Source organism: Ranitomeya variabilis, chromosome 4 (genome assembly GCF_051348905.1).
Source record: "Ranitomeya variabilis isolate aRanVar5 chromosome 4, aRanVar5.hap1, whole genome shotgun sequence".
Taxonomy (NCBI): Eukaryota; Metazoa; Chordata; class Amphibia; order Anura; family Dendrobatidae; genus Ranitomeya; species Ranitomeya variabilis.
This window is the reverse complement of record NC_135235.1, coordinates 663,968,549-663,994,950: the sequence shown is the minus strand read 5'-3', so window position 1 is coordinate 663,994,950 and position 26,402 is coordinate 663,968,549. Positions and strand designations below refer to the sequence as shown.

The 26,402-nt window shown below is 45.4% G+C and overlaps 1 protein-coding gene across 1 annotated transcript; it reads left to right on the top strand.

Moving 5' to 3' along the window:
- The first annotated feature begins 1,492 nt into the window (after positions 1 to 1,492).
- Positions 1,493 to 22,146, top strand: LOC143766228 (uncharacterized). Its single transcript, XM_077253740.1, has 7 exons — positions 1,493 to 2,211; positions 9,438 to 9,588; positions 9,718 to 9,897; positions 9,980 to 10,103; positions 10,185 to 10,282; positions 10,480 to 10,570; positions 21,041 to 22,146. Exons 2-7 carry the CDS (start codon positions 9,511 to 9,513, stop codon positions 22,057 to 22,059), a joined length of 1,590 nt encoding a protein of 529 aa, XP_077109855.1. The 5' UTR covers positions 1,493 to 2,211; positions 9,438 to 9,510; the 3' UTR covers positions 22,060 to 22,146.
- Positions 22,147 to 26,402: the final 4,256 nt, after the last annotated feature.

The window sequence follows — 26,402 nt, the reverse complement described above, 5'->3', positions numbered from 1 at the left end:
ACCACCACAGTCACCACAGTGGTCAGAGCACATTGGTGTAATCATCACATTGCTGTGCTGTGACTGAGCTCTGCTATGTCAGCATAAGCCTCATTCAGACGTCTCTGCGTTACACACATCTGAAAGAGGCTTACAGTGACAGCTGAGCCGTGTATCGAAGCACCAACAGAATCAGCACTGCCAGTCGTTCTCTTTGACTCTTTCCACATCTCAGTGTCACCAAGAAGATGTCTCTGCACTGTGATCCTAAACTTCATCCTCCCTTACCGTCTTGTAAAGGCCCAGAAGGGGAGGAGACATCAGACAAGAGAGCAGACCCCGCCTATATTTACTGCAGTCGTAATGCGAGCTAGCAGTACACTAGCTTTTCATGGCAACATTTAACAGCTGCTCCCTCTAGCGTTTAAAAGTGAAAGATATCAAAACTTTTTAAATGACTTTTCATAGTTTATATAATGAAAAAAATTCCTCATGTGCTCAGTGTGAACCTGCTCTCATCTGTGAAGAGCACAGGGTGACAATGTCGAATCTGCCAATCTTGGTGTTCTCTGGAAATGCCAATCACCCTGCATGGTGTTGTAAATAGTGATAAGCGAGTGTACTTGTTGCTCGGTTTTTCCCGAGCACGCTCGGGTGATCTCCGAGTATTTATGACTGCTTGGAGTTTAAGTTTTCATCGCCTCAGCAGGTAATTTTGCAGTTGTCTGGCACTGCTCCTCCTTGCACACAGGAGGTAGCGGTCCTGCTGCTGGGTTGCTGCCCTCCTACGGCCCCCTCCACGTCTCCTGGGGTACTGACTTGTCTCCTGCTATCTGCTCCATGCTCTGGACACTACGCTGATAGACACAGCAAACCTTCTTGCCACAGCTCGCATTGATGTGCCATCCTGGATGAGCTGCACTACCTGAGCCACTTGTGTGGGTTGTAGTCACTGCCTCATGCTACTGTACTGTACCACTAGGGATGAGAGCAAAGACAAAATGCAAAAGTGACCAAAACAACAGCCAAATAGGATGAGAGCAGAGAAATGGGCTGTGGTCACCACCTGCAGAACCACTCCTTTATAGAGGTTGTCTTGCTTATTGCCGATCATTTCTACCTGTTCCATTTGCACAACAGCAGGAGAAACAGAGTCACAATCATTGTTGCTTCATAACTGGACAGGTGGATTTCACAGAAGTGTGATTGACTTGGAGTTATAATCTGTTGTAAGTGTTCCCTTATTTTCTGAGCAGTATATAATACCACTTTGCTCCATGTACTCTACATATGCGGCTCCGCTCCATACACTTCGTAAACACACGGCTCCGCTCCGTACACCTCGTACACACACAACTCCTCTCCATACACTTCGTAAACACACGGCTCCGCTCCGTACACCTCGTACACACGCGGCTCCGCTCCGTACACCTCGTACACACACAGCTCTTCTACATCCACCCTGTAAACCCCTCCTGACCCCACACATAAACTTCCCATCATCCAGCACAGCAGAGTCCTGCATCCACTGAGGCCCCTGATCATGTGACCCCTGACTCCTCCCCTCCTGTGACCTCATCACAGGTCCTGTGCGCACACGCGGCTCCGCTCCGTACACCTTGTACACACACGGATCCTCTCCGTACACCTCGTACACACACTGCTACACCTCATACACACACGGCTCCGCTCTGTACACCTCGTACACACACGGCTCCGCTCCATACACCTCATACACACACGGCTCCGCTCCGTACACACACGGCTCCGCTCCATACACCTCGTACATTCACAGCTCTGCTCCGTACACCTCCTACACACACGGCTTCGCTCCGCACACCTTGTGCACACGTGGCTCCGCTCTGTACACCCTGTACACACACGGCTCCGCTCCGTACACCTCGTACACACACGGCTCCGCTCCGTACACCTCGTACACACACGGTTCCGCTCCGTACACCTCGTACACACACGGCTCCGCTCCGTACACCTCGTACACACACGGCTCTGCTCCGTACACCTCGTACACACACGGCTCTGCTACATCCACCCTGTAAACCCCTCCTGACCCCACACATAAACTTCCCATCATCCAGCACCATGACAACCAGCACAGCAGAGTCCTGCATACACTGAGGCCCCTGATCATGTGACCCCTGACTCCTCCCATCCTGTGACCTCATCACAGGTCCTGAACAGCCATATATGTGGTGTGCGGCTCTGCAGGTGGAGGTAGGTGCTGGAGATTCCCCATTACTGGGCGGGGGCAGTAACCTCTTCAATGCTGAGACTATTTTGGTATTCTTTAGTGATGAGAAAGCGTAGGTGTTATCTGAGCATGCTCGGGTGCCAATACAGTATCTTCAGTGTGGTCGAATACTATGTTCAACTTGCTATGGCTATATGCCTCATTGCTGTTTGACAACCACAACACATGCAGGGATTGCATGTTTGTGGCTGTTGAATAGTCACGAGATATACAGCCTAAGGGCTCAGTTCCACATGCGAGAAACACATCCATGTCTCGCATGTGGAAACCAAGCTGTGGCGCCGGCACTTCGGAGCTTGGTTTCCACATGCGAGACACGGACTTGTTTCTCGCATGTGGAACTGAGCCCATAGCAAGTTGAACATAGTATTCTACCACACTGAAGATACTGTATTGGCACCCAAGCATGCTCAGATAACACCTACGCTCGCTCATCACTAGGGTTGTTCTGTTGCCACTTTATATGAATCCTAAGGTTTTGATACTTTTAATAAAAATAATAATAATTTTTATTTATATAGCGCCAACATATTCCGCAGCACTTTACAATTAAGCAGGGACATGTACAAACAATAAATTCAATACAAGTTAAGACAATTTAAACAGTGACATTAGGAGTGAGGTCCCTGCTCGCAAGCTTACAATCTACAAGGAAATGGGGGGGACACAATAGGTGAAAAGTGCTTGTTATTTCAGGTCTGGCAATTATAATACATAGGGATTTTCATATAAAGCTGCATGATCCGGTCATCAGCCCGTGTGTTTAAGTGCAATAGTCACGTATCAAGTGCAGTTATCGTATGCATGGAGGGTGTGGAGACAGATGAATAGTAGGGTGCAGATTCAGAATAATATTTGGAGGGAGGGAACAGGGCAATGTTAGTTTACTGAGTAGTTGATGTGGTAGGCTTGTTTGAAGAGATGGGTTTTTAGAGCACGCTTGAATAGGTCAGGGCTAAGTATTCGTCTGATCGTCTGGGGAAATGCATTCCAGAGAGCTGGCGCAGCAAGAGAGAAGTCTTGTAGACGGAGGTGCGAGGTTCGGATTACGGGGGATGTTAGTCTTAGGTCATTTGTAGAGGGCACGTGTAGGGCGATAGACAGAGATGAGATATAAGGCGGTGCAGAACTGTGGAGAGCTTTGTGGGTGAGGGAGATGAGTTTATACTGGACCCTGTAGCGAACGGGTAGCCAGTGTAATGACTGGCACAAGATGGAGGCATCGGTGAAGCGGCTGGACAGAAATATGACCCCGGCTGCCGCATTCAAGATGAATCGGAGAGGAGAAAGTTTGGTAAGAGGGAGACCGATCAGAAGGGAGTTGCAGTTGTCCAGACTGGAATGAATAAGAGCGACAGTAAGAGTCTTAGCAGTTTCAAAGGTGAGAAAAGGTCGGATTCTGGAGATGTTTTTAAGATGCAGGTGACAAGTGCGAGTGAGTGATCAGATATAGGGAGTAAAGGAAAGTTCGGTGTCGCATATCACCCCAAGACAGTGGGCATGCTGCTTGGGAGTTATGGTTGAACCCTCCAGGGTTATTTCGATGTTAGGTAGAGTGAGGTTAGTAGAAGGGAGAAACACAAGAAGTTCAGTTTTGGAGAGATTTAGTTTCATATAGAGGGAGGTCATGATGTTAGAGACAGCAGACAGACAATCTTTGGTATTTTGAATTAGGTTAGGGGTGATGTCAGGGGAAGAAGTGTATAATTGGGTGTCGTCAGCATAAAGATGAAACTGGAACCCAAATCTGCTGATTGTTGGTCCAGTAGGGGCAGTGTATAGAGAGAAGAGGAGCGGGCCTAGGACTGAGCTCTGCGGAACCCCGATAGTAAGGGGACGAGGAGAGGAAGAGGAGCTGGCAAAACATACAGTGAAGGAGCGGTCAGAGAGGTAGGAGGTGAACCAGGAGAGGGCTGCATCCTTGAGGCCTATAGAGCGGACCACAGTGAAGAGGAGCTGGTGATCCACAGTGTCAAATGCGGCAGAGATATCCAGGAGAATCAGCAGGGAGCAATGACCTTTGGATTTAGCTGTTATTAAATCATTAGAGACTTTAGTGAGGGCAGTTTCAGTGGAGTGTAAAGAGCGGAAACCAGATTGTAAGAGCTCCAGAAGAGCGTTATCTGAGAGATAGCGGATTAGATGGGAGTGGACCAAGCGTTCCAGGAGTTTAGAGATGAAGAAAAGGTTAGAGACACGTCTGTAGTTAGCAGTGCAGTTCTGGTCCAGGGATGGCTTTTTAAGTAAAGGGGTTATGATGGCATGTTTAAATGAGGAGGGAAAGATACCCGAAGAAAGAGAGAGGTTAAATATTTTAGTCAGGTGAGTGGTGACCACTGGTGAGAGAGACTGCAGGAGATGTGAAGGAATGGGGTCACTGTTGCAGGTTGTAGGCCGAGCAAAAGCGAGATACATACAACCCAACTATGAAAGACGGAAAAGAAGGAAACTTGTATTACTCACATAGTACAGTGCCCTTTCTTTATCCCCACACACAGTAAAATGTTCCCAAAGTACCGCCATTCCCCCACACACTGTATAATGTTCCCACACCACCGCCATCCCCCCACACACAGTATAATGTTCCCCCAGTACCGCCATCCCCTCACACACAGTATAATGTTCCGCCAGTACCGCCATCCCCCACACACAGTATAATGTTCCCACGGTACAGCCATCCCCCCACACACAGTATAATGTTCCCACAGTACAGCCATCCCCCCACACACAGTATAATGTTCCCACAGTACAGCCATCCCCCACACACACAGTATACTGTTCCCACAGTACCACCATCCCCCCACACCCAGTATAATGTTCCCACCGTACCGCCATCCCCCCACACACAGTATAATGTTACCCCAGTACTTCCATCCCCCCCACATACAGTATAATGTTTCCCCAGTTCTGTCATCCCCCCCACACACGGTATAATGTTCCCCCAGTACCGCCATCCCCTCACACACAGTATAATGTTCCCCTCAGTATCGCCATCTCCCACACACAGTATAATGTTCCCCACAGTACCGCCATCCCCCACACAATATAATGTTCCCACAGTACCGCCATCCCCCCCACATACAGTATAATGTTCCCACAGTACCGCCATCCCCCACACACAGTATAATGTTCCCACAGTACAGCCTTCCCCCCACACACAGTATAATGTTCCCACAGTACAGCCTTCCCCCCACACACAGTATAATGTTCCCACAGTACAGCCATCCTCCACACACAGTATAATGTTCCCACAGTACCACCATCCCTCCACACACAGTATAATGTTCCCACAGTACCACCATCCCCCCACACACAGTATAATGTTCCCACAGTACCGCCATCCCCCACACACAGCATAATGTTCACCCAATACTGCCATCCCCCCGCACAGTATAATGTTCCCACAGTACCCCCATCCCCCCACACACAGCATAATGTTCCCACAGTACCGCCATCCCCCACACACAGTATAATAATCCCCCAGTACCACGATCCCCCCACACAGTATAATACTCCCCCAGTACCGCCAGCCCCCCACACACAGTATAATGTTCCCACAGTACAGCCATCCCCCACACACAGTATAATGTTCCCACAGTACAGCCATCCCCCACACACAGTATAATGTTCCCACAGTACAGCCATCCCCCACACACAGTATAATGTCCCCCAGTACCGCCATCCTCCACACACAGTATAATGTTCCCACAGTACCTCCATCCCCCACACACAGTATAGTGTTCCCCCAGTACTGCCATACCCCCCAAACACAGTATAATGCTCCCCCCAGTACCGCCATCCCCCACACAGTATAATGTTCCCAGAGTACCTCTATCCCCCACACACAGTATAATGTTCCCACAGTACCGCCATCCTCCACACACAGTATAATGATCCCCCAGTACCACCATCCCCCCACACAGTATAATGCTCCCCCAGTACCGCCACCCCCCCACACAGTATAATGTTCCCACAGTACAGCCATCCCCCACACACAGTATAATGTTCCCACAGTACCGCCATCCCCCACACACAGTATAATGTTCCTACACCACTGCCATTCTCCCACACACAGTATAATGTTCCCCCAGTACTGCCATCCCCCACACACAGTATAATGCTCCCCCAGTACTGCCATCCCCCCTACACACAGTATAATGTGCCCACAGTACTGCCACCCCCCACATTCAGTATAATGTTCCCACAGTACCGCCATCCCCTCACACACAGTATAATGTCCCCCAGTACCGCCATCCCCCCACACACAGTATAATGTTCCCACAGTACTGCCACCCCCACACAGTATAATGTTCCCACAGTACCGCCATCCCCCCAACACGCAGTATAATGTTCCCACAGTATTGCCATCCCCCCACATACAATATAATGTCCCCCAGTACCGACATTTCACCGCACAGTATAATGTTCCCCCGTTACTGCCATCCCCCCACACAGTATAATGTTCCCACAGTACCCCCATCCCCCCACACAAAGTATAATGTTCCCACAGTAACGCCATCCCCCCACACACAGTATAATGATCCCCCAGTACCACCATCCCCCCACACAGTATAATGCTCCCCCAGTACCGCCATCCCCCAACACACAGTATAATGTTCCCACAGTACAGCCATCCCCCACACACAGTATAATGTTCCCACAGTACAGCCTTCCCCCGCACACAGTATAATGTCCCCCAGTACTGCCATCCCCCCACACACACATTATAATGTTCCCCCAGTACCGCCATCCCCCCACACACAGTATAATGTCCCCCAGTGCCACCATCCACCACACACTGTATAATGTTCCCTCAGTCCCGCCATTCCCCCACATACAGTATAATGTTCCCACACTATCGCCATCTCCCCACACACAGTATAATGTTCCCCCAGTACTGCCATCCCCCCCACACACAGTATAATGTTCCTCCAGTACCGCCATCCCCCACACACAGTATAATGATACCCCAGTACTGCCATCCCCCCACACGGTATAATGTTCCCACAGTACCCCCATCCCCCCACACACAGTATAATGTTCCCACAGTACCACCATCCCCCACACACAGTATAAAGATCCCCCATTACCACCATCCCCCCACACAGTATAATGCTCCCCCAGTACCGCTAGCCCCCCACACACAGTATAATGTTCCCACAGTACAGCCATCCCCCAAACACAGTATAATGTTCCCACAGTACAGCCATCTCCCACACAGTATGTCTCCCAGTACCGCCATCCCCCCACACACAGTATAATGTTCCCCCAGTACCGTCATCCCCCCCACAGTATAATGTCCCCCAGTACTGCCATCCCCCACACACAGTATAGTGTTCCCACTGTACCATCTCCCCACACACAGTATAATGTTCCCACACCACCGCCACCCCACCACACACAGTATAATGTTCCCCCAGTTCTGCCATCCCCCTACACACAGTATAATGTTCCTCCAGTATAGGCATCCCCCACACACAGTATAATGCTCCTCCAGTACTGCCATCTCCCCCACACACAGTATAATGTTCCCACAGTACTGCCACCCACAACATTCAGTATAATGTTCCCACAGTACCGCCACCCCCCACAAACAGTATAATTTCCCCCAGTACCGCCATCCCCCACACACAGTATAATGTTCCCACAGTACCGCCATTCCCCCACACACAGTAGAATGTCCCCCAGTACCGCCATCCCCCCACGCATAGTATAATGTTCCCACAGTACCGCCATCCCCCCACACACAGTATAATGTTCCCACAGTACTGCCATCCCCCCCACACACAAGAAAATGCCACAAAACAAAACATCATATCCAGAGTAATACAAAACCCTCATAAAACACTATATATGGAGACTTTGACACTAAATATCTCCAGTCTGTGATGTTCTTACAAACATTCTGTTACAAATGCCTGAAACTTCTGTGTGTTAATCGCACATGTGATCTAGGTCCTAGAGATGAACATGGAAGTTTAAAACGCATCATCTACAGTAGGGGAGGACATCAGAGTAAAATACATATAATCTTAGCAAACAATATAAGGGCAGTGCAAAGTCTATATACAACAATAGCAATAACAGTGTTGGGAAGTAGAGACGTACACCGACCCATAAGTGTCCTCTCTTGCTGGAATGGCGCCAGCCCTGCCTTCCTCTGGGGGTGGGCTGGTGATGATGCAATTGAAACTACTGTATTAATCGTTTGGGCCTAGACTTATTTTACCTAATAAAGATTTAGTTACTTTCTACATAGCTGTGGACTCATAACCATTTCTTTCTTTTTTTATGTGTAGTCTAAAGAATATAGGTTTTATTAGTAGATGTCGGAAATAAAAAAAATAATGTAGTAAAGATAGTAGGACATTAATGATTCCACACTACTCCTGTGCCACCACTGCTTGAGTCCTCCACCATTTTCTGTTTTTCCTGGTCAGTCCTGCTGAACATGTGGTTCCTACATCCAATCCGTTGTTGAAACAGTGGCCATCATAGCCAGTGATTGGGAGCATGGAGGAGATGACTTGGTCAGCAACTCAACTTATGTACTCAATCCGTACGAGACAAGAGAGAATAGAACATCTACACGTTCTGTCTCCTGATACAATTACTGGTGATAATAAGGGAAATCATATTCTTACCCAGCAGATGTGGGCAAAGTGTGGCCCTTCAGATGTTCCTGTGTGGACCAGGACAGCCAAAGGGCGGGACTCACTAGCACCCTACACTCTCATTTTTGGTAGCATCTACATCCTCGGGATGCAGATACTAGGAGCTATGTGGGGAGATCATACTGTTTGAGGGACTAGAGAGCTGTGTGGGGACATCATATTGTGTTGTAAGCTGTTGATTAAGGTACAAAGGCTGAATAACAGGACCAGAATAATTTGATGCTTTATATAATCTTTATAAAAAGCAGTAAATTATGGGGGTTTTTTAGCTGCTACATTGAAGAACACTTTACCTTAATTAACAGTAGCAGCGAGTCATCAGACATAATTCTGCTCAAGATTAAGAGATTGATTCAAAACAATATAAATGAGCAGAATTAAATTTACCATGTTAGATCGGACCTCCACAACAATCACACAAGTCTTTGATGTTGCCCCTTGGAAAAATTAATTGCCCAACCCTGTTACACAGGATTCTTTATGATGTTACATCGGTTCTTCTTCTTCATATTCAGGTCCCTACAATATCGGATCCTCTCAGTGGATATCTTCTATAGAAGAGATTTTTTTCTGGTTTACCCATCAAGGATGGATAGGGACAGGGACAAGATGGTGGAGAGGATATTACACCTCACCCTAGAGATCCTCTTCCGGCTTACTGGAGAGGTGAGAGATTCTGATGATGTCACATTACATCATTCTTATCTGTGGGAATAACAGATGGACAGAACTGGAGAGGTGAGGACTCTGGAAATGTTTGTAGTGAGATTTATTAATGTGTCTCTCCATAACCAGGATTACACAGTAGTGAAGAAGACCTCTAGTGACCGCTGTGAGGCCCCTGTGTCTGAGGGATGGGGAAGACCCCTGAGCCTAATCATGAGGCCTATACCTCACCCCCTGATACATGAGGACATCAATGACCAAAAGATCCTAGAACTCACCTACAAGATGATTGAGCTGCTGACTGGAGAGGTGACACTGCTGGGAATGCTGGGACATTATACAGTAACACTATTAATGGATAGGGGGATGACAGTATCATTGTATGTGTCAGGTTCCTATAAGGTGTCAGGATGTCAGCGTCTATTTTTCCATGGAGGAGTGGGAGTATTTAGAAGGACACAAAGATCTGTACAGGGACATCATGATGGAGGTTCCCAAGCCCTTCACATTACCAGGTAATAGACAGGACTAAATACACACGGCCTATAATTTTCTTTATCCAAAGAATGAATGCAGTCCCTGTATGTTTCCTTCAGTTCTATCCAGTAAGAGGACAACACCAGAGAGATGCCCCCGTCCTCTTCTTCCACAAGTCTGTAAACAAGAAAATCCAGATGTTCCTCAGGATGATCAGGTAGATGGAGAGAAGATGTCATGAGATCTCCCCTATGATGTGTAGACGCCTGTGAAGGTCTTGTGTTCAGTCTTGGCTTATCCACCAGTATTATGTTTTATACTTTGTGTAATGAGAACGGTGGAGATGGCAGGATTACAGCTGATTATATATGTGACTTCTCCATCTGTCTGTGACTTTTACAATATTCGTTTCAGGGTGAAGATCTGACCCATATTAATACTACAGAGACATACTTGTGGGGTGATGAGCGGTGTAAAGAGGAGCTTCCTACATATGACTACCCAGGTGAGTAGTAAGCACTAAATGCAGATAAGTTACAGATTCCTCTCAGTCACTGGCTGTGGCTGTTTTAATGGTTGTGTAGTTCAGCTGTTTCCCAATCATGTTATCACCATTTTGCTGCTAGACCACAATATAGTCCTCCACCCGAAATTGTTCACATTATTTGGGCCCTGTAGAAGCTCTGGACAAAACGCACGTCGGGGTGGAGGGGGAAATCCTTGCCTTCCCTACTCCCTCTTTACGTGGTCTGCAAAGGATATTGAGGTAATTTGTCATAGTTCTTTATGTTATCACCTTGACCTGCCTGCATATTATATTTCTAAAGGCACATATGCTTATAACATTACTACGTATTACTGTCTGTATGTACTATGCGAATGGCCATTTCTTTTTACCAGTAATGTTGCTGTGATCACGTATGTAGATTCAGGATATTATTAACGGTATACCATTTTAAGGTGATACAAATTATTATTTAGGGTTTAGGTTAGGGTCCCCCTACTGGACACTTTGTTGTATTGTCTTTTGTGCCTTTCTTTGCATTTTTGAATATTACAATAAAATTTTGAAGAATTTATTTTATTGTTACACGGTTCTCTTTTCTTGCCCTGTTTGTAACATTAGTCTGTATTTGGTTATATGTCATTTTGAAGTGCCATTACCTATTCGTTTGGACATTTTTGTAGATATAAAGGTAATAGGTAGTACTAAAATATAACTTTTAATATAAATAATTTAAAAAAGGACTAACAACCACCAAACAACAGAAAATTGATGCGGACAATTTCTAACCTCCTGATGAGCCTAGTTTGGGTGAAATGCAAGTTTTAATAAGCTACACATCTAATAAGACACATATAATAAGTACCGCTTTCCTTCTGTCTCCATATTCTGGCATGCTTAATGTTTTTATCCACCTTGTTACATATGTGGGGCAGGTTTATTTTACCAGTATTTGGGACCTGTGTTGTCTAAGTGTGGGGCTATAGGTGTCACGGCTCCCGGGTATTAATTCTGCAGGGTGAACTGCACACAGCAGCAAAGGAGCTGAGCAAAACACCGGGTACTAACCTAGTAACCTACGGGACCTTAGACATGTGACAGAGTGAAAGGCGGTCAGGGGGCGGAGCCAGACACCAGGGAACACAGAAGGGATAAACACTAGAGAGTTATCAAACAAGCAAAGATCGGAGCCAGGAGATCACGAGGTACCAATGGGGAGAGACCGGGGATAGTCAGAAGCAAAGCCAGAGGTCAGAAATCCAGAATAGCAAACAGGGTAACGCACGGAGAGCAAGATAAACGCTATGCAAACCGGACACACACTTCAGGGGTCAAGCACACAGACTAAATCAGAATGTATGGCTGACAGAGAAACCCAGCTAGGAGTGAGTATAAATACCCCTCCCATCTTGAAAGAGAGGCCAACAACATTAAACCTACGAGAACAGGACATTAACCATGTCCTAACTGACAATAGGTTTTGTTCCTGTAGACAGTTATACTCTCCCTGAAATAGTTAATTTAAAATAGAGCTTCCCAGGGTTAGCTGCCTTAGAGTGGGGGCGCCATATCTCCTGTCAAGTAGGGTGCCAACCTCCACTGTCTAGACTAGGTGACAGTTATAGTTTCAAATAGGGGGTCCTGTTTATCTTATCTTGAATTAATTATAATATATCAGGGTTATGCACCTAGGTTTACTCTTTCAAGAATTTACTAAAACCTGTTTACCCATTGCCATTCTGTGCCCTCTTGCCCCGGTTGTTTATCTGTAACTAACCCCAAAGTTGATGTGAGTGGATGTCAACACTTATCTAGGACTTTCCAGGGCAGTGAAGGAAAGCCGCCGAGGAGCTGGGGCTCCATGTGCGTGGTATTTAATTTAGGGTACCAACCTCATCTGTTAGGTAGGTTTCAAGTAAAAGTCATTGTTTATAAGCATTAGAGTGCACTTTTAACCCCTTAACGACCGCCGATACTCCTTTTAACGGCGGCAGTTAAGGGTACTTAAAGGGCACCTGTCACCCCGTTTTTTTCCGTATGAGATAAAAATACTGTTAAATAGGGCCTGAGCTGTGCATTACAATAGTGTATTTTGTGGACCCCGATTCCCCACCTATGCTGCCAAAATACGTTACCAAAGTAGCCGTTTTCGCCTGTCAATCAGGCTGGTCTGGTCAAAAGGGCGTGGTGTCTTCCCCCAGATCTTGCTTAGTTTTCCGTTGGTGGCGTAGTGGTGTGCGCATGTCCAAGGTCCCGAATCCACTGCACAGGGGAGTGGAAAGAGCGCGATGTGTGCTATTTCATTGGTGATTGGTGGGGGCGGCCATCTTCCTTTGGCCGCGCGTGCGCAGAAGCGGCGCTCTGCTGGCCGCGGCTTCAGGAAAATGGCCGCGGGATGCCGCGCGTGCGCAGATGGAGATTGCGGCGGCCATTTTCCTGAAGCAGAATTCGCATCTCGGCTTCAGGAAAATGGCCGCCGCGATCTCCATCTGCGCACGTGCGGCATCCCGCGGCCATTTTCCTGAAGCCGCGGCCAGCAGAGCGCCGCTTCTGCGCACACGCGGCCAAAGGAAGATGGCCGCCCCCATCGATCACCAATGAAAGAGCACACATCGCGCTCTTTCCACTCCCCTGTGCAGTGGATTCGGGACCTTGGACATGCGCACACCACTACGCCACCAATGGAAAACTAAGCAAGATCTGGGGGAAGACACCACGCCCTTTTGACCAGACCAGCCTGATTGACAGGCGAAAACGGCTACTTTGGTAACGTATTTTGGCAGCATAGGTGGGGAATCGGGGTCCACAAAATACACTGTTGTAATGCACAGCTCAGGCCCTATTTAACAGTATTTTTATCTCATACGGAAAAAATGGGGTGACAGGTGCCCTTTAAACCACAGCGCCATTAATTAACTGTGGAAAAAGTGAATAGCGCCCCCCAGAGTCGGATTTTCTCTGGGGTCTCGGTTGCCGGGGGTAGCCGAGACCCCAGAGAACATGATTCGAGGGGTTTTTACCGACCCCCAAGTTGCGATCGCCGGTAATTAACCGTTTACCTGCGGTCGCAGCAAAAAAAACACCGCGATTTGCCATTTAATTTATCTGTCCTCCGATGTGATCGCACATCGGAGGACAGAGAAATGGGGTCCCCGATCGCCCCCCGATACTTACCTATCTCCCCCGGTGCTCCTCGTGGCTCCCGATGGGCGCCGCCATCTTTTTCCGGGAAAAAAATGGCGGGCGCATGCGCTGTGCGCCCGGCACCCGGAAGATCTTTGGGGTCTCGGCTGCCGGGGATAGCCGAGACCCCAAATTACATGATCGGGGTTGGTTTTTACCGACCCCTGTTTTGCGATCGCCGGTAATTAACTGTTTACTGGTGACCGCAAATAAAATATAAAAAAAGCGATGTCATTCTCTGTCCTCTGATGTGATCGCACATCAGAGGACAGAGAAATAGGGGGATTCGGGGACCCTGTTATACTTACCGGTGTCCCTGGGTCCTCCTGATTCTTCTGCTAGCCGCTGGCTTCTTGCTCCGGTAAGAAAATGGCGGGCGCAGTGCGCCCGCCATGATCTGCCAGCCGGCAGAGGAGGATTCTTCCTCTTGTTTTATTTTGGTCACTGTGAGATCCTATCACAGTGATCAAAATGAAAAAAAATAGTAAATAACCCCCCCCCCCCCTTTATCACCCCCTTAGTAAGGAAAAAATAATAAAATTAAAAAAATGTATATATTTCTATTTTCCAATTAGGGGTAGGGTTAGGGTGAGGGTTAGGGTTAGGATATGTGCACATGTAGAATGGTTCTCTGCGGATTTTTCTGCAGCTGATTTGATAAATCCGCAGGGCCAAAACGCTGTGTTTTTCCTGCGGTTTTATCGCGGATGTACCTCGTTTTTTTTAGCGGATTCCCCTGCGGTTTTACACCTGCGGTTTTCTATTATAGATCAGGTGTAAAACCGCTGCGGAATCCGCAGACAGAATAGACATTCTGCGAAATGTAAACCGCTGCATTTCCGCGTGTTTTTTTCCGCAGCATGGGCACGGCGTTTTATGTTTCCCATAGGTTTACATTATACTGTAAACTCATGGGAAACTGCTGCATACCCGCAGCTGCGGAAACGCTACGGATCCGCAGCAAAATCCGCAACGTGTGCACATAGCCTTAGGGTTAGGGCTAGGGTTAGGGCTTGGGTTAGGGTTAGAGGTAGGGTTAGGGTTAGGGTTGGGGCTAAAGTTAGGGTTAGGGTTGGGGCTAGGTTTAGGGCTAAAGTTAGGGTTTGGGCTAAAGTTATGGTTAGGGCTAGGGTTGGGGATAAAGTTAGGGTTAGTGTTGGGATTAGGGTTTGGATTAGGGTTGGCATTAGGGTTACATTTGGGATTAGGGTTAGGGGTGTATTGGGATTAGGGTTAGGTTTTGAGGTTAGGGTTGAGATTAGGATTAGGGGTGTGTTGGGTTTAGGGTTTTGATTAGGGTTATGGTTAGCTTTGGGATTAGGGTTAGGGGTGTTTTGGGTGTTAGGGTTGTGATTAGGATTATGGATCGGGTTGGGATTAGGGTTAGGGGTGTGTTGGGGTTAGGGTTGGAGTTAGAATTGGGGGTTTCCACTGTTTAGGTACAACAGGGGGTCTCTAAACGCCACAGCCAATTTTGCGCTCAAAAAGTCAAATGGTGCTCCCTCCATTCCGAGCTCTGCCCTGCGCCCAAACAGTGGTTTACCCCAACATATGGGGCATCAGCGTACTCGGGATAAATTGGACAACAACTTTTGGGGTCCAATTTCTCCTGTTTCCCTTGTGAAAATAAAAACTTGGGGGCTAAAAAAATCTTTTTTGTGGAAAAAAAAAATATTTTTTATTTTCACGACTGCATTGTAAACTTCTGTGAAGCACTTGGGCATTCAAAGTTCTCACCACACATCTAGATAAGTTCCTTGGGGGGTTTAGTTTCCAAAATGGGGTCACTTGTGGGGGGGTTTCTACTGTTTAGGTACATCAGGGGCTCTGCAACCGCAACATAACGCCCGCAGACCATTCTATCAAAGTCTGCATTCCAAAACGGCACTCCTTCCCTTCCGAGCTCAGCCATGCGCCCAAACACTGGTCCCCCCCACACATGGGGTATCAGTGTACTCAGGACAAATTGGACAACAACTTTTGGGGTCCAATTTCTCTTGTTACCATTGTGAAAATAAAAATGTGGGGGCTAAAAAATCTTTTTGGTGGAAAATTTTTATTTTTTTTATTTTCACGACTCTGCATTATAAACTTCTGTGAAGCACTTGGGCATTCAAAGTTCTCACAACACATCTAGATAAGTTCCTTGGGGGGTCTAGTTTCCAAAATGGGGTCACTTGTGGGGGGTTTCTACTGTTTAGGTACATGGAAGGCTCTGCAAACGCAACATAACGTCCGCAGACCATTCTATCAAAGTCTGCATTCCAAAACGGCGCTCCTTCCCTTCCGAGCTCTGCCATGCGCCCAAACAGTGGTTTACCCCCACATATGGGGTATCAGCCTACTCAGCATAAATTGCACAATAAATTTTGGGGTCCAATTTCTCCTGTTACCCTTAGGAAAGTAAAAATTTGGGGGTGAAAAGATCATTTTTGTGGAGAAAATATGATTTTTTTTAATTTTCATGGCTCTACATTATAAACTTCTGTGAAGCAGTTGGGGGTTCATAGTGCTCACCACACATCTAGATAAGCTCTTTGGGGGGTCTAGTTTCCAAAATGGGGTCACTTGTGGGGGTTTCTACTGTTTAGGTACATCAGGAGCTCTGCAAATGCAACATGACGCCCGCAGACCATCCCATCAAAGTCTGCATTCCAAGCGGCGCTCCTTCCCTTCCGAGCCCTGATGGGTGCCCAAACAGTGCCCCCCCCACATATGGGGTATCAGCATACTCAGGACAAACTGGTCAACATATTTTGGGGTCCAATGTCTCCTGTTACCCTTGAGAAAATAAAAAATTGCAGGCTAAAAAAAGCATTTTTAAAGTAAAAAAAATATTTTTTTATTTTCACGGCTCTACGTTATAAATTTCTGTGAAGCACTCGGGGGTGCTCACCACACATCTAGATAAGTTCCTTAAGGGGTCTAGTTTCCAAAATGGGGTCACTTGTGGGGGGTTTCTACTGTTTAGGCACATCAGGGGCTCTCCAAACGCGACATGGTGTCCGATCTCAATTCCAGCCAATTCTACATTGAAAAAGTAAAACGGCACTCCTTCTCTTCCAAGCTCTGCAGTGCGCCCAAACAGTGGTTTACCCCCACATATGGGGTATCGACGTACTCAGGAGAAATTGTACAACAACTTTTGTTGTCTAATTTCTCCTGTTACCCTTGTGAAAATAAGAATTTGCGGGCGAAAAGATCATTTTTGTGTAAACAAATGCGATTTTTTATTTTCACGGCTCTACGTTATAAACTTCTGTGAAGCACCTGGGGGTTTAAAGTGCTCACCACACATCTAGTTAAGTTCCTTAAGGGGTCTAGTTTCCAAAATGGGGTCACTTGTGGGGGGTTTCCACTGTTTAGGCACATCAGGGGCTCTCCAAACGTGACATGGCGTCCGATCTCAATTCCAGCTAATTCTGCATTGAAAAATTCAAATGGCGCTCCTTCTCTTCCAAGCTCTGCGGTGTGCCCAAATAGTGGTTTATCCCCACATATGGGGTATCGGCGTATTCAGGAGAAATTTCACAACAAAATTTATGGTTAAATTTCTGTTTGTACACTTGTGAAAATAAAAAAAAATGGTTCTGAAGTAAAATGTTTGCAAAAAAAAGTTAAATGTTCATTTTTTCCTTCCACATTGTTTCAGTTCCTGTGAAGCACGTAAATAGTGTTGAGCATTCCGATACCGCAAGTATCGGGTATCGGCCGATATTTGCTGTATCGGAATTCCGATACCGAGATCCGATACTTTTGTGGTCTCGGGTACCGGTATCGAAACAACATTAATGTGTAAAAGAAAGAATTAAAATAAAAAATATTGCTATACTCACCTCTCCGACGCAGCCTGGACCTCACCGAGGGAACCGGCAGCGTTGTTTGCTTAAAATGCGCGCTTTTCCTTCCTTCCGTGACGTCACGGCTTCTGATTGGTCGCGTGCCGCCCATGTGGCCACGACGCGACCAATCACAGCAAGCCGTGACGTAATTTTCAGGACCTTCTAGGCATTCAGTATTTTAAAATTACGTCCCGGCTTTGTGATTGGTCGCGTCGCGGTCACATGGGCGACGCGACCAATCACAAGCCGTGACGTCACGGGAGGCTGGACACGCGCGCATTTTAAAATGTGCGCGTCTCCTGCCTCCCGTGACGTCACGGCTTGTGATTGGTCGCGTCGCCCATGTGACCGCGACGCGACCAATCACAAAGCCGGAACGTAATTTTAAAATACTGAATGCCTAGAAGGACCTGAAAATTACGTCACGGCTTGCTGTGATTGGTCGCGTCGCGGCCACATGGGCGGCACGCGACCAATCAGAAGCCGTGACGTCACGGAAGGAAGGAAAAGCGCGCATTTTAAGCAAACAACGCTGCCGGTTCCCTCGGTGAGGTGAGTATAGCAATATTTTTTATTTTAATTCTTTATTTTACACATTAATATGGTTCCCAGGGCCTGAAGGAGAGTTTCCTCTCCTTCAGACCCTGGGAACCATCAGGGATACCGTCCGATACTTGAGTCCCATTGACTTGTATTGGTATCGGGTATCGGTATCGGATTAGATCCGATACTTTACCGGTATCGGCCGATACTTTCCGATACCGATACTTTCAAGTATCGGACGGTATCGCTCAACACTACACGTAAAGTGTTAATAAACTTCTTGAATGTGGTTTTGAGCACCTTGAGGAGTGCAGTTTTTAGAACTGTGTCACACTTGGTTATTTTCTATCATATAGACCCCTCAAAATGACTTCAAATGTGATGTGGTCCCCAAAAAAAATGGCGTTGTAAAAATGAGAAATTGCTGGTCAACTTTTAACCCTTATAACTCCCTAACAAAAAAAAATTTGTTTCCAAAATTGTGCTGATGTAAAGTAGACATGTGGGAAATGTTATTTATTAACTATTTTGTGTGACATATCTCTCTGATTTAAGGGCATAAAAATACAAAGTTTGAAAATTGCAAAATTTTTAAAATTTTCGCCATATTTCCATTTTTTTCATAAATAATCTCAAGTAATATCGAAGAAATGTTACCACTAACATGAAGTACAATATGTCACGAAAAAACAGTCTCAGAATCAGCGGGATCCGTTAAAGCATTCCAGAGTTATAACCTCATAAAGTGACAGTGGTCAGAATTGTAAAAATTGGCTCGGTCATTAATTACCAAATTGGCTCTGTCACTAAGGGTTTAATGTGGTGCTTTTTGTTGTTTGGTTGTTGTATTAGTCCTTTTTAAATTATTTATATTAAAAGTTAAATTTTACGACTACTCATTACCATTGTGGGTTCCATTCATGTTAGTCATTTTTTTCTCTGATGAAGACTGTTGAGTTTGATCATTTCAGTAGATGTGTTATTGTCTATAGTCACAATTTTTGACTACAGTAGTTAGTGCCAAAAATACTCTTGATTTAACCACTTCCCATAGCCAGTTTTGCGTTCATAATCAGGGCCCATTTTTCAAATCTGACATGGGTCAATTTATTTGGTTGATTACTTTGGATGCTTCTTCTGATACCAGTTCTTCTGAATTTTTTTTTCTGTGCCACATTGTACTTTATGTTTTTGGTAATTTTAGCTTGATATAGTTTGATTTATTTTTGAAAATGCGTAAAAATTTCCAAATAATTTAGAAAGATTTGTACATTTCAAATACTTAATTTTTATTCTCTTAAAACAGAATTATCACAAAGTGGAATGCATTTTTTTTTCCACTAAAATGTTGATGTAGCCCCATTTTTTTTCCTAAAGGGTAATAGGAAACAAATGAACCTTACTAATTATTTTCTAACTTCTCCTGAATCTGACAATCCCCTATATATGGTTGTACACTACTGTCTGGGCACATGGCAGCGCTCAGAAGGGAAGGAGAGCCATTCGGCTATTGCAACACATATTTTGCTGAAATTGTTTTCAGGCACCATGTAACAGGGGCACTTTTTGTGGTCACCTGACAGCTCAAAAAATGGCTACCCTGAACAAGCTTTGAACTATCTACTTCACTTTCCAGACCCAAGGGATTGCATAGATCTGGACTTACCCAGGAACCCTTAGGCTGAAGCCATGGAGTTCACTTCTGTTTGGTGGTTGAAGATTGCAAGAAGAATAGTTAGGTAGCTGGGTCAGCACCTCCAGGGCAGAAAAAATGCAAAATTTGAAGATGAGGTAGTCAGTTAACAGACCGGAGTCACAACAGGAAACAAATAGACAAACCAGGAGCTGAGGACACAGGACTAAACCACAGGAGAACAAGGCTGTATCTGGCAGCTTCTAGCAATATAGTTCAAGCTGTAGATGGGTGTATTGCTTTCCAATTGGCTGAAGCAGGAAGCTGATTACTCCACCTAGTCATCGTACACACCCATACTGCCAGTCTGGATGGTACTACTGGTCCCAGCTACTGTAATCTTAGTGGTTGGACATAGCTTATGCCGCCCAGAGCTTTTGGTTCTGACGGTTGCTCCATCACCAACACCGCCCACAGAGTAAATAAGGGGGTTCCTGTTGAGAGAAGCAGACGTCATAGGAGCAGATCCCAGAGAAAATGGGGCACACCATTTGCAGATGCCCTAATGTGACAAATTGGCAGAAAACCAGAGCAGTAGAAAACCCCGTAAAGTGACTCCAGTTGTGACTATTCTGACTCTACAGCCTGTTTCCAGAAATTAGTACACAGTGGATGTTATAGAGTGAAGATTGCAAATGTGCCATTTTATTGCCCAACATACATTATAATGCCCAGATTGTGCTATACAAGAGACACACACTGTAAATTGTGAAGTGGGTTCTTCTTACTATAGCAATGCCAAATACATTGATGCTAAATGTGGTTTGTCCACACTGCAAGGCTCTGAAGTGAGGGGGAGAAATGACTTTGGCAGAGCGGATTTTGTTGGATTGTTCTATGGAAGTCCTGTTGCTTTTCCGGTGAATTTAAGCCACTAATAATGTGGAACCTCTGTTTTTTTTTCCATTAACAGATGATGGGCTTGTTATTTGGGGGATGAGTAGAGGTTTTTATTAGCATAACTTTTGACTACATAATATTTTTGGGTAGCTTTTTATTCCAATATTTGGGCGGCAAAATGAACAAACCGCTTCGCTTGTTCATGCCATGAAGTTTTCTATTAGACTTTGATCTGTCATTATCTTAGTGAAAAATTCAATTTTGCTACATAATTTGCCATTTCTACAAACATTTTATGTAGAAATGTTCAGAAATATAAATTTCAGGGATATTTTATTCAAAAATAATAATTGATTTTATTCTTGGCAGGTGGTTGTTCCAGGAGATCAGAGGGACAGATGACATGTTCAATTTTTAAATCGGATGACCTTGAGATCACACAGGATTCAATTGAAGTGAAGATCATTACTCCAGATATACTATCATCCTTTCACAACAAAGATTTTTCGTCTGATCCTTTGAAAGAGTTCCTTTCTTCTGATTCATTACAGACTACTAAGAAAAATAAAAGTCACAAAAGAGACATTAAAAAACAAACTGCTGTTAAAGGAAAAAAGACAATTTCACATTCAGAATATGGGAATAGTTTTCCCCTCGAGACATCTTTTGTTAAACATCAAAAAATTCCCACAGAGGAGAAGAGATTTTGTTGTTCCAAGTGTGGAAAATATTTTATCCGAAAATCAGATTTTGTTAGGCATGAGAGAATTCATACTGGGGAGAAACCATATTCATGTTCAGAATGTGGAAAAAGTTTTGTATGGAAATCAGTTCTTGTTAGTCACCAGAGAATTCACACAGGGGAGAAGCCTTTTTCATGTTCAGGGTGTGGAAAATATTTTGTAGAGAAATCACACCTTGTGAGACACCAGAGAACTCACACAGGGGAGAAGTCTTTTTCATGTTCATTATGTGGAAAATATTTTGTAGAGAAATCGGACCTTGTAAGACACCAGAGAACTCATACAGGGGAGAAATCTTTTTCATGTTCAGAATGTGGAAAATGTTTTGTAGAGAAATCGGTTCTCGTTAGACATCAGAGAACTCACACAGGGGAGAAGCCTTTTTCATGTTCAGAATGTGGAAAATGTTTTGTCCAAAAATCAGTTCTTGTTGCACATCGGAGAACTCACACAGGAGAGAAGCCATATTCATGTTCAGAATGTGGGAAACATTTTGTACAGAAATCAAATCTTCTTACGCACCAAAGAACTCACACAGGGGAGAAACCTTTTTTATGTTCAGAATGTGGTAAATGTTTTTTACGTAAATCAAATCTTGTTAGACATCAGAGAACTCACACAGGGAAAAGCAATTATCATACATAGAATGTGGAAAATTAATCACTGTCAAATGATTTTATTGACTGTCAGAAATGTAATGTTAAAACCCATAAAACCATTTCTTAATATCAGGGCGACATGTCACTTCTTGAGTATTGAAGCATGGATTAATTATAACTTGGGAAAGGAACAAGAGCTAGCACTCTAAGGCTATGTTCACATGTCCGGTAGTGATCCATTACAATAGATCCAGCAGCTATCTGTTGGCAAAAAAGTTGTACAGACACACCTTTTTAGTCCGTTATTGACTTACATGATATCTCCTGGATCTGTTTTTTTTAACACTGAAGTCTATGGAAAATGGATCTGCTAATTAGCTATCTGTTTTTCTTTCATTTGTAGTGGATCTACTTTTTGCATATTGGATCGATTAAGCAAGCAGATGCACAAGCCAGGAGCTGAGTGACAGGTGGCTCAAAATGAGCGAGAGGCGCCAGTGGGAAAATGATAAGCTGAGAGAAAGCAGCAGCTGGCATTAACCCGACTCCAGATGTAGCAGTCTACTCCATGGAGCAGTAAGTCCAGTACTGTCAACACCTCTAAACCTCGTTCCGACCATTTTCTTCCCTTTTCCGAGCATTGAAAAAGGCCTGCAGGCAGTACCAGTTGCCTGATAACCAGTGGGCTTAACCTCAGGGCTATGAGGTAAAGCTCTCACTGCTTTCCCTTAAGAACAAGATTGAGACTATGTGGCCATAAAACATGCCCTGATAACGAAATATCAGCTGACTCGGAAGTGTACTGCAAAAGGATCCTGACCCTCCAACATGGTCTTAACTACAGCTACAGTGATATGGTGGAAAGACGTAGAACCAATTTCGAGCAGTGAGTCTAGCAACTATCAATTGCCACCTTTTGAAGAATTGAAGTACCTGATGGTGAAAGACTAATTACTACATCTTTGACCTGTGGAGATACAACGTTTGTGATGGACTGGGAGCCAAAGAGAGGCAGCCTTGGCAGCACTGATCCCCAATATCTATGAGGACAACTGTACACCTGAGTTGCGGAATTCAGCCATCACCAGCTGGAAAGTGGGTAAGGCAGATTACACCTGCCAGTCAATTATCGGGGGTCTCGCCTCATCTTCCAGCCTACATTCTGATAGCATCTGGTGTTGCTCCTACAGCCAGACAGGCTACATTAATACCATCTGCCCGGAGAGGCAGAAGAGGAATTTCGCATCCAACGCCCAGGGGCTTAATGCATCTGTTCTTTTTGTGGTTGGAGCTATTGGAAGGGTCTGTGAAAACTTGCAAGAGATTAGGTGGGCAACATGTTACTGTGGGACTCAAGGACACCAATGCCGAACAAACCCTCATCTGGCCTGAATTGGTGTCGCTTGAAGACTTTATCCTTGGGAAGTCCCTGATTTTCACCAGATTGGAGGTGTTCACCCCTTTGCCAATGGCCTGGGTTTCCCTAGAATGGTGTGCGGGGAGGGGGTTGAGGGAAGTGGGGGTGTCTAAGAGCTTACCCACAAATCCTTTATTGAGAATTGATCTGGGATGGTTGTCCGTCAATATGTTCCTAACACTCCCAGATGGGTGATATTGCTGAGGATCCCCTCAAAGGAGTGAGAATCCATGCTAAGGGCAATGGTGATAGCCACATGGACCATGTGGAAGGTGGCCACGTGCAGCTGGCCAGTATCATGACAGGTAGTGCCACTATCGATAGTAGCTGTCCCATGATTAAGTCTGTTCCTGAGGTAATAGGGGTGGATGGGAAAGTGGAGGCAAGAGTGGCGCATTGCTGCAGGCCGCAGGCTAGGATGAGGGGGTGTTTAGAGGTGCAACACTGTGGGTGTTCGGTGGTGCGGGGGCTCCACCGCGACATTTTGTGGAAGCCCGGGACCCCCACACTTCCATGGTTTACATTCCGGTGGACTCCAGGAAAATGGCTGCCTGGGGCAGCGCATGCACAGATGGAGATCTCAGGAGATGAGATTTCAGAGCCAAGATCTCCATCTGCGTATTCGCCTACCCCTGCAGCCATTTTTCCGGAGTCAACCGCAAAGTAAACTATGGGAGTACAGGGGCTCTGGGCTTACACAAAATGTTGGCGGAGCCCCCACACCACCAAACACCCATAGCGTCGCACATCCGAACACCCCTTTCTCCCAGTCTGGGGTCCGCAGCATCGCCCCACTCCTGCCTCAGCCAGCAGCGACCCTAGGACCCCGCTTCACCGCAGCCACCACCCCCGGTAAGCAATAAGATGCATGGATAATAAGAAGCACCACCATTTTATTAAAAAAAAGTTTTTTTCTTATTTTTCTCCTCAAAATTTGAAGTGCGTATATGCACACAAAACAACAAAACAGAGGCATAATAAATGAACATTTAAATAAACGAACAAATTGAGCGCAGAGCCTGAATCCTTAGTTGGATTAGATTAGTGGTGTGAATGTTTTATAATCCCAATATACAAGTAAGGGCCCCTTCACACTGGTCGATTCTGCTACGATTACGACGCATTTGCGTCATATTCGACATCGCAGTACGAGCTCGTAGCCAGCGGTCACACTCTACGATGTTAACGCTTTTTCTGACGTAGTTGCGATGTGAACGTCACGCGTCGCAATCGTACGCTACCCTTCACACCGCCATAGTCCTACGACTCCGAGCGTGACGTATTACCAGCATGGGCGTGCTAAAACGTCACGCCCAATCAGGAGACAGGTATGCGGAAGCCCAACCCACGTAGTCGCATTACGAGCTCGTATGACCGCCGTCACATACTACGATTTCGACCGCCACAGCGAGACATTTACGACGAAAGAAAGTTCTGCTCTTTCTTTCACATCGTACGATGCTGGGCTGCGTCGCAAATCGTAACGCCATGTCACACTTTGCAACCTCGGAACGAGGACGGATAAACGTCACAAATCGAACGCTCGTTCAGACTTTGATTGCACAGTGTGAAGGGGCCCTAAGATCAGAGGCTTGGTGCCCTCACTATCACGGGAGCAGATTCCTCACATTTTGTAGTGAGTCATAAATCCTCCTGACAGCTTTAGTCCTGTGTGGAGGGAATCAAAGACAGTAATAAGTCTGTATTCCCAAACTCTCTCCTTCCCAGAGCCATAACTTTGTTATTTTTCTATCAATTTGGCCTTGTGAGTGCTTGTTTTTTGTGGGACGAGTTGTATTTTTGAACAGAATCATTGAGATTTTACCATATCGCATACTAGAACACGGGAAAAAAAATTCAAAGTGCCGTGAATTTGCAAAAAAAAAGTGCAATTCCACAATTTTTTTTTTAACCATGTTCTTTAAATGCCAAAACTGACCTGCCATTATGATCCTGCAGGTTTGTAGATACCAAACATGTCTAGGTTCAAAATTTGTCAAAAAAAAAAAAAAGGGCGCCATTTTCCGAGACCCGTAGCATCTCCATTTTTCGTGATCTGGGGCTGTGTGGGGGGCTTGTTTTTTGTGAGCTAAGCTGACGTTTTTTATACCAATTTGGTCTGGATACAATCTTTTGATCGCCTGTTATTGCATCTTATTGCAGTGACCAAAAAAAGTAATTCTGTCCTTTTGTTTTTTTATAGATCAGATTAATTCTTTTACTATACTGATAGATCGAGCGATTCTGAACATGGTGATACCATATATGTGTATTTTTTATCATTATTGTTTTATTTTGAATGGGGCGAATGAGAGGTGATTAATAATAATAATAATAATCTTTATTTATATAGCGCCAACATATTCCGCAGCGCTTTGCAGTTTAACAATTTCAAACACAACAGTCATAAGTAACAATCTTAGCAATCCAATAATTAAAGCAAAATAAGACGACCCTGCTCGTGAGAGCTTACAATCTACAATGAGGTGGGGGAGATACAAAGTACAGGTGTGTATTTACAATTATGTATTTACAATGATGGTCCACCCATCTTCAGGGGGTGGGGGATAGATGGAGATAGTGAATGGGCTACACACACAAACATAAAATGACTGATTAGGGATAGGACGCTCTGAACAAATATGTTTTGCGGGATCGCCTAAAACTATGCAAATTAGGATGGTCCTAATATCTTGGGGTAGAGCATTCCAGTGGTCGCTTAGGCCGATAGACAGAAATGAGGGAGGAGATGTAAGAGGGTGCTGCACTGTGGAGAGCTTTGTGGGTGAGAACAAGTACTGTGAATTGTATCCTGTAATGAATGGGCAGCCAGTGTAATGACTGGCGAAGAGCGGACACGTCTGAATACCAATTAGCTAGATGGACAACCCTGGCTGCTGCATTAAGAATAGACTGGAGAGGGGAAAGTCGAGTGAGGGGGGGGGGCAATTAATAGAGCGTTACAGTAGTCC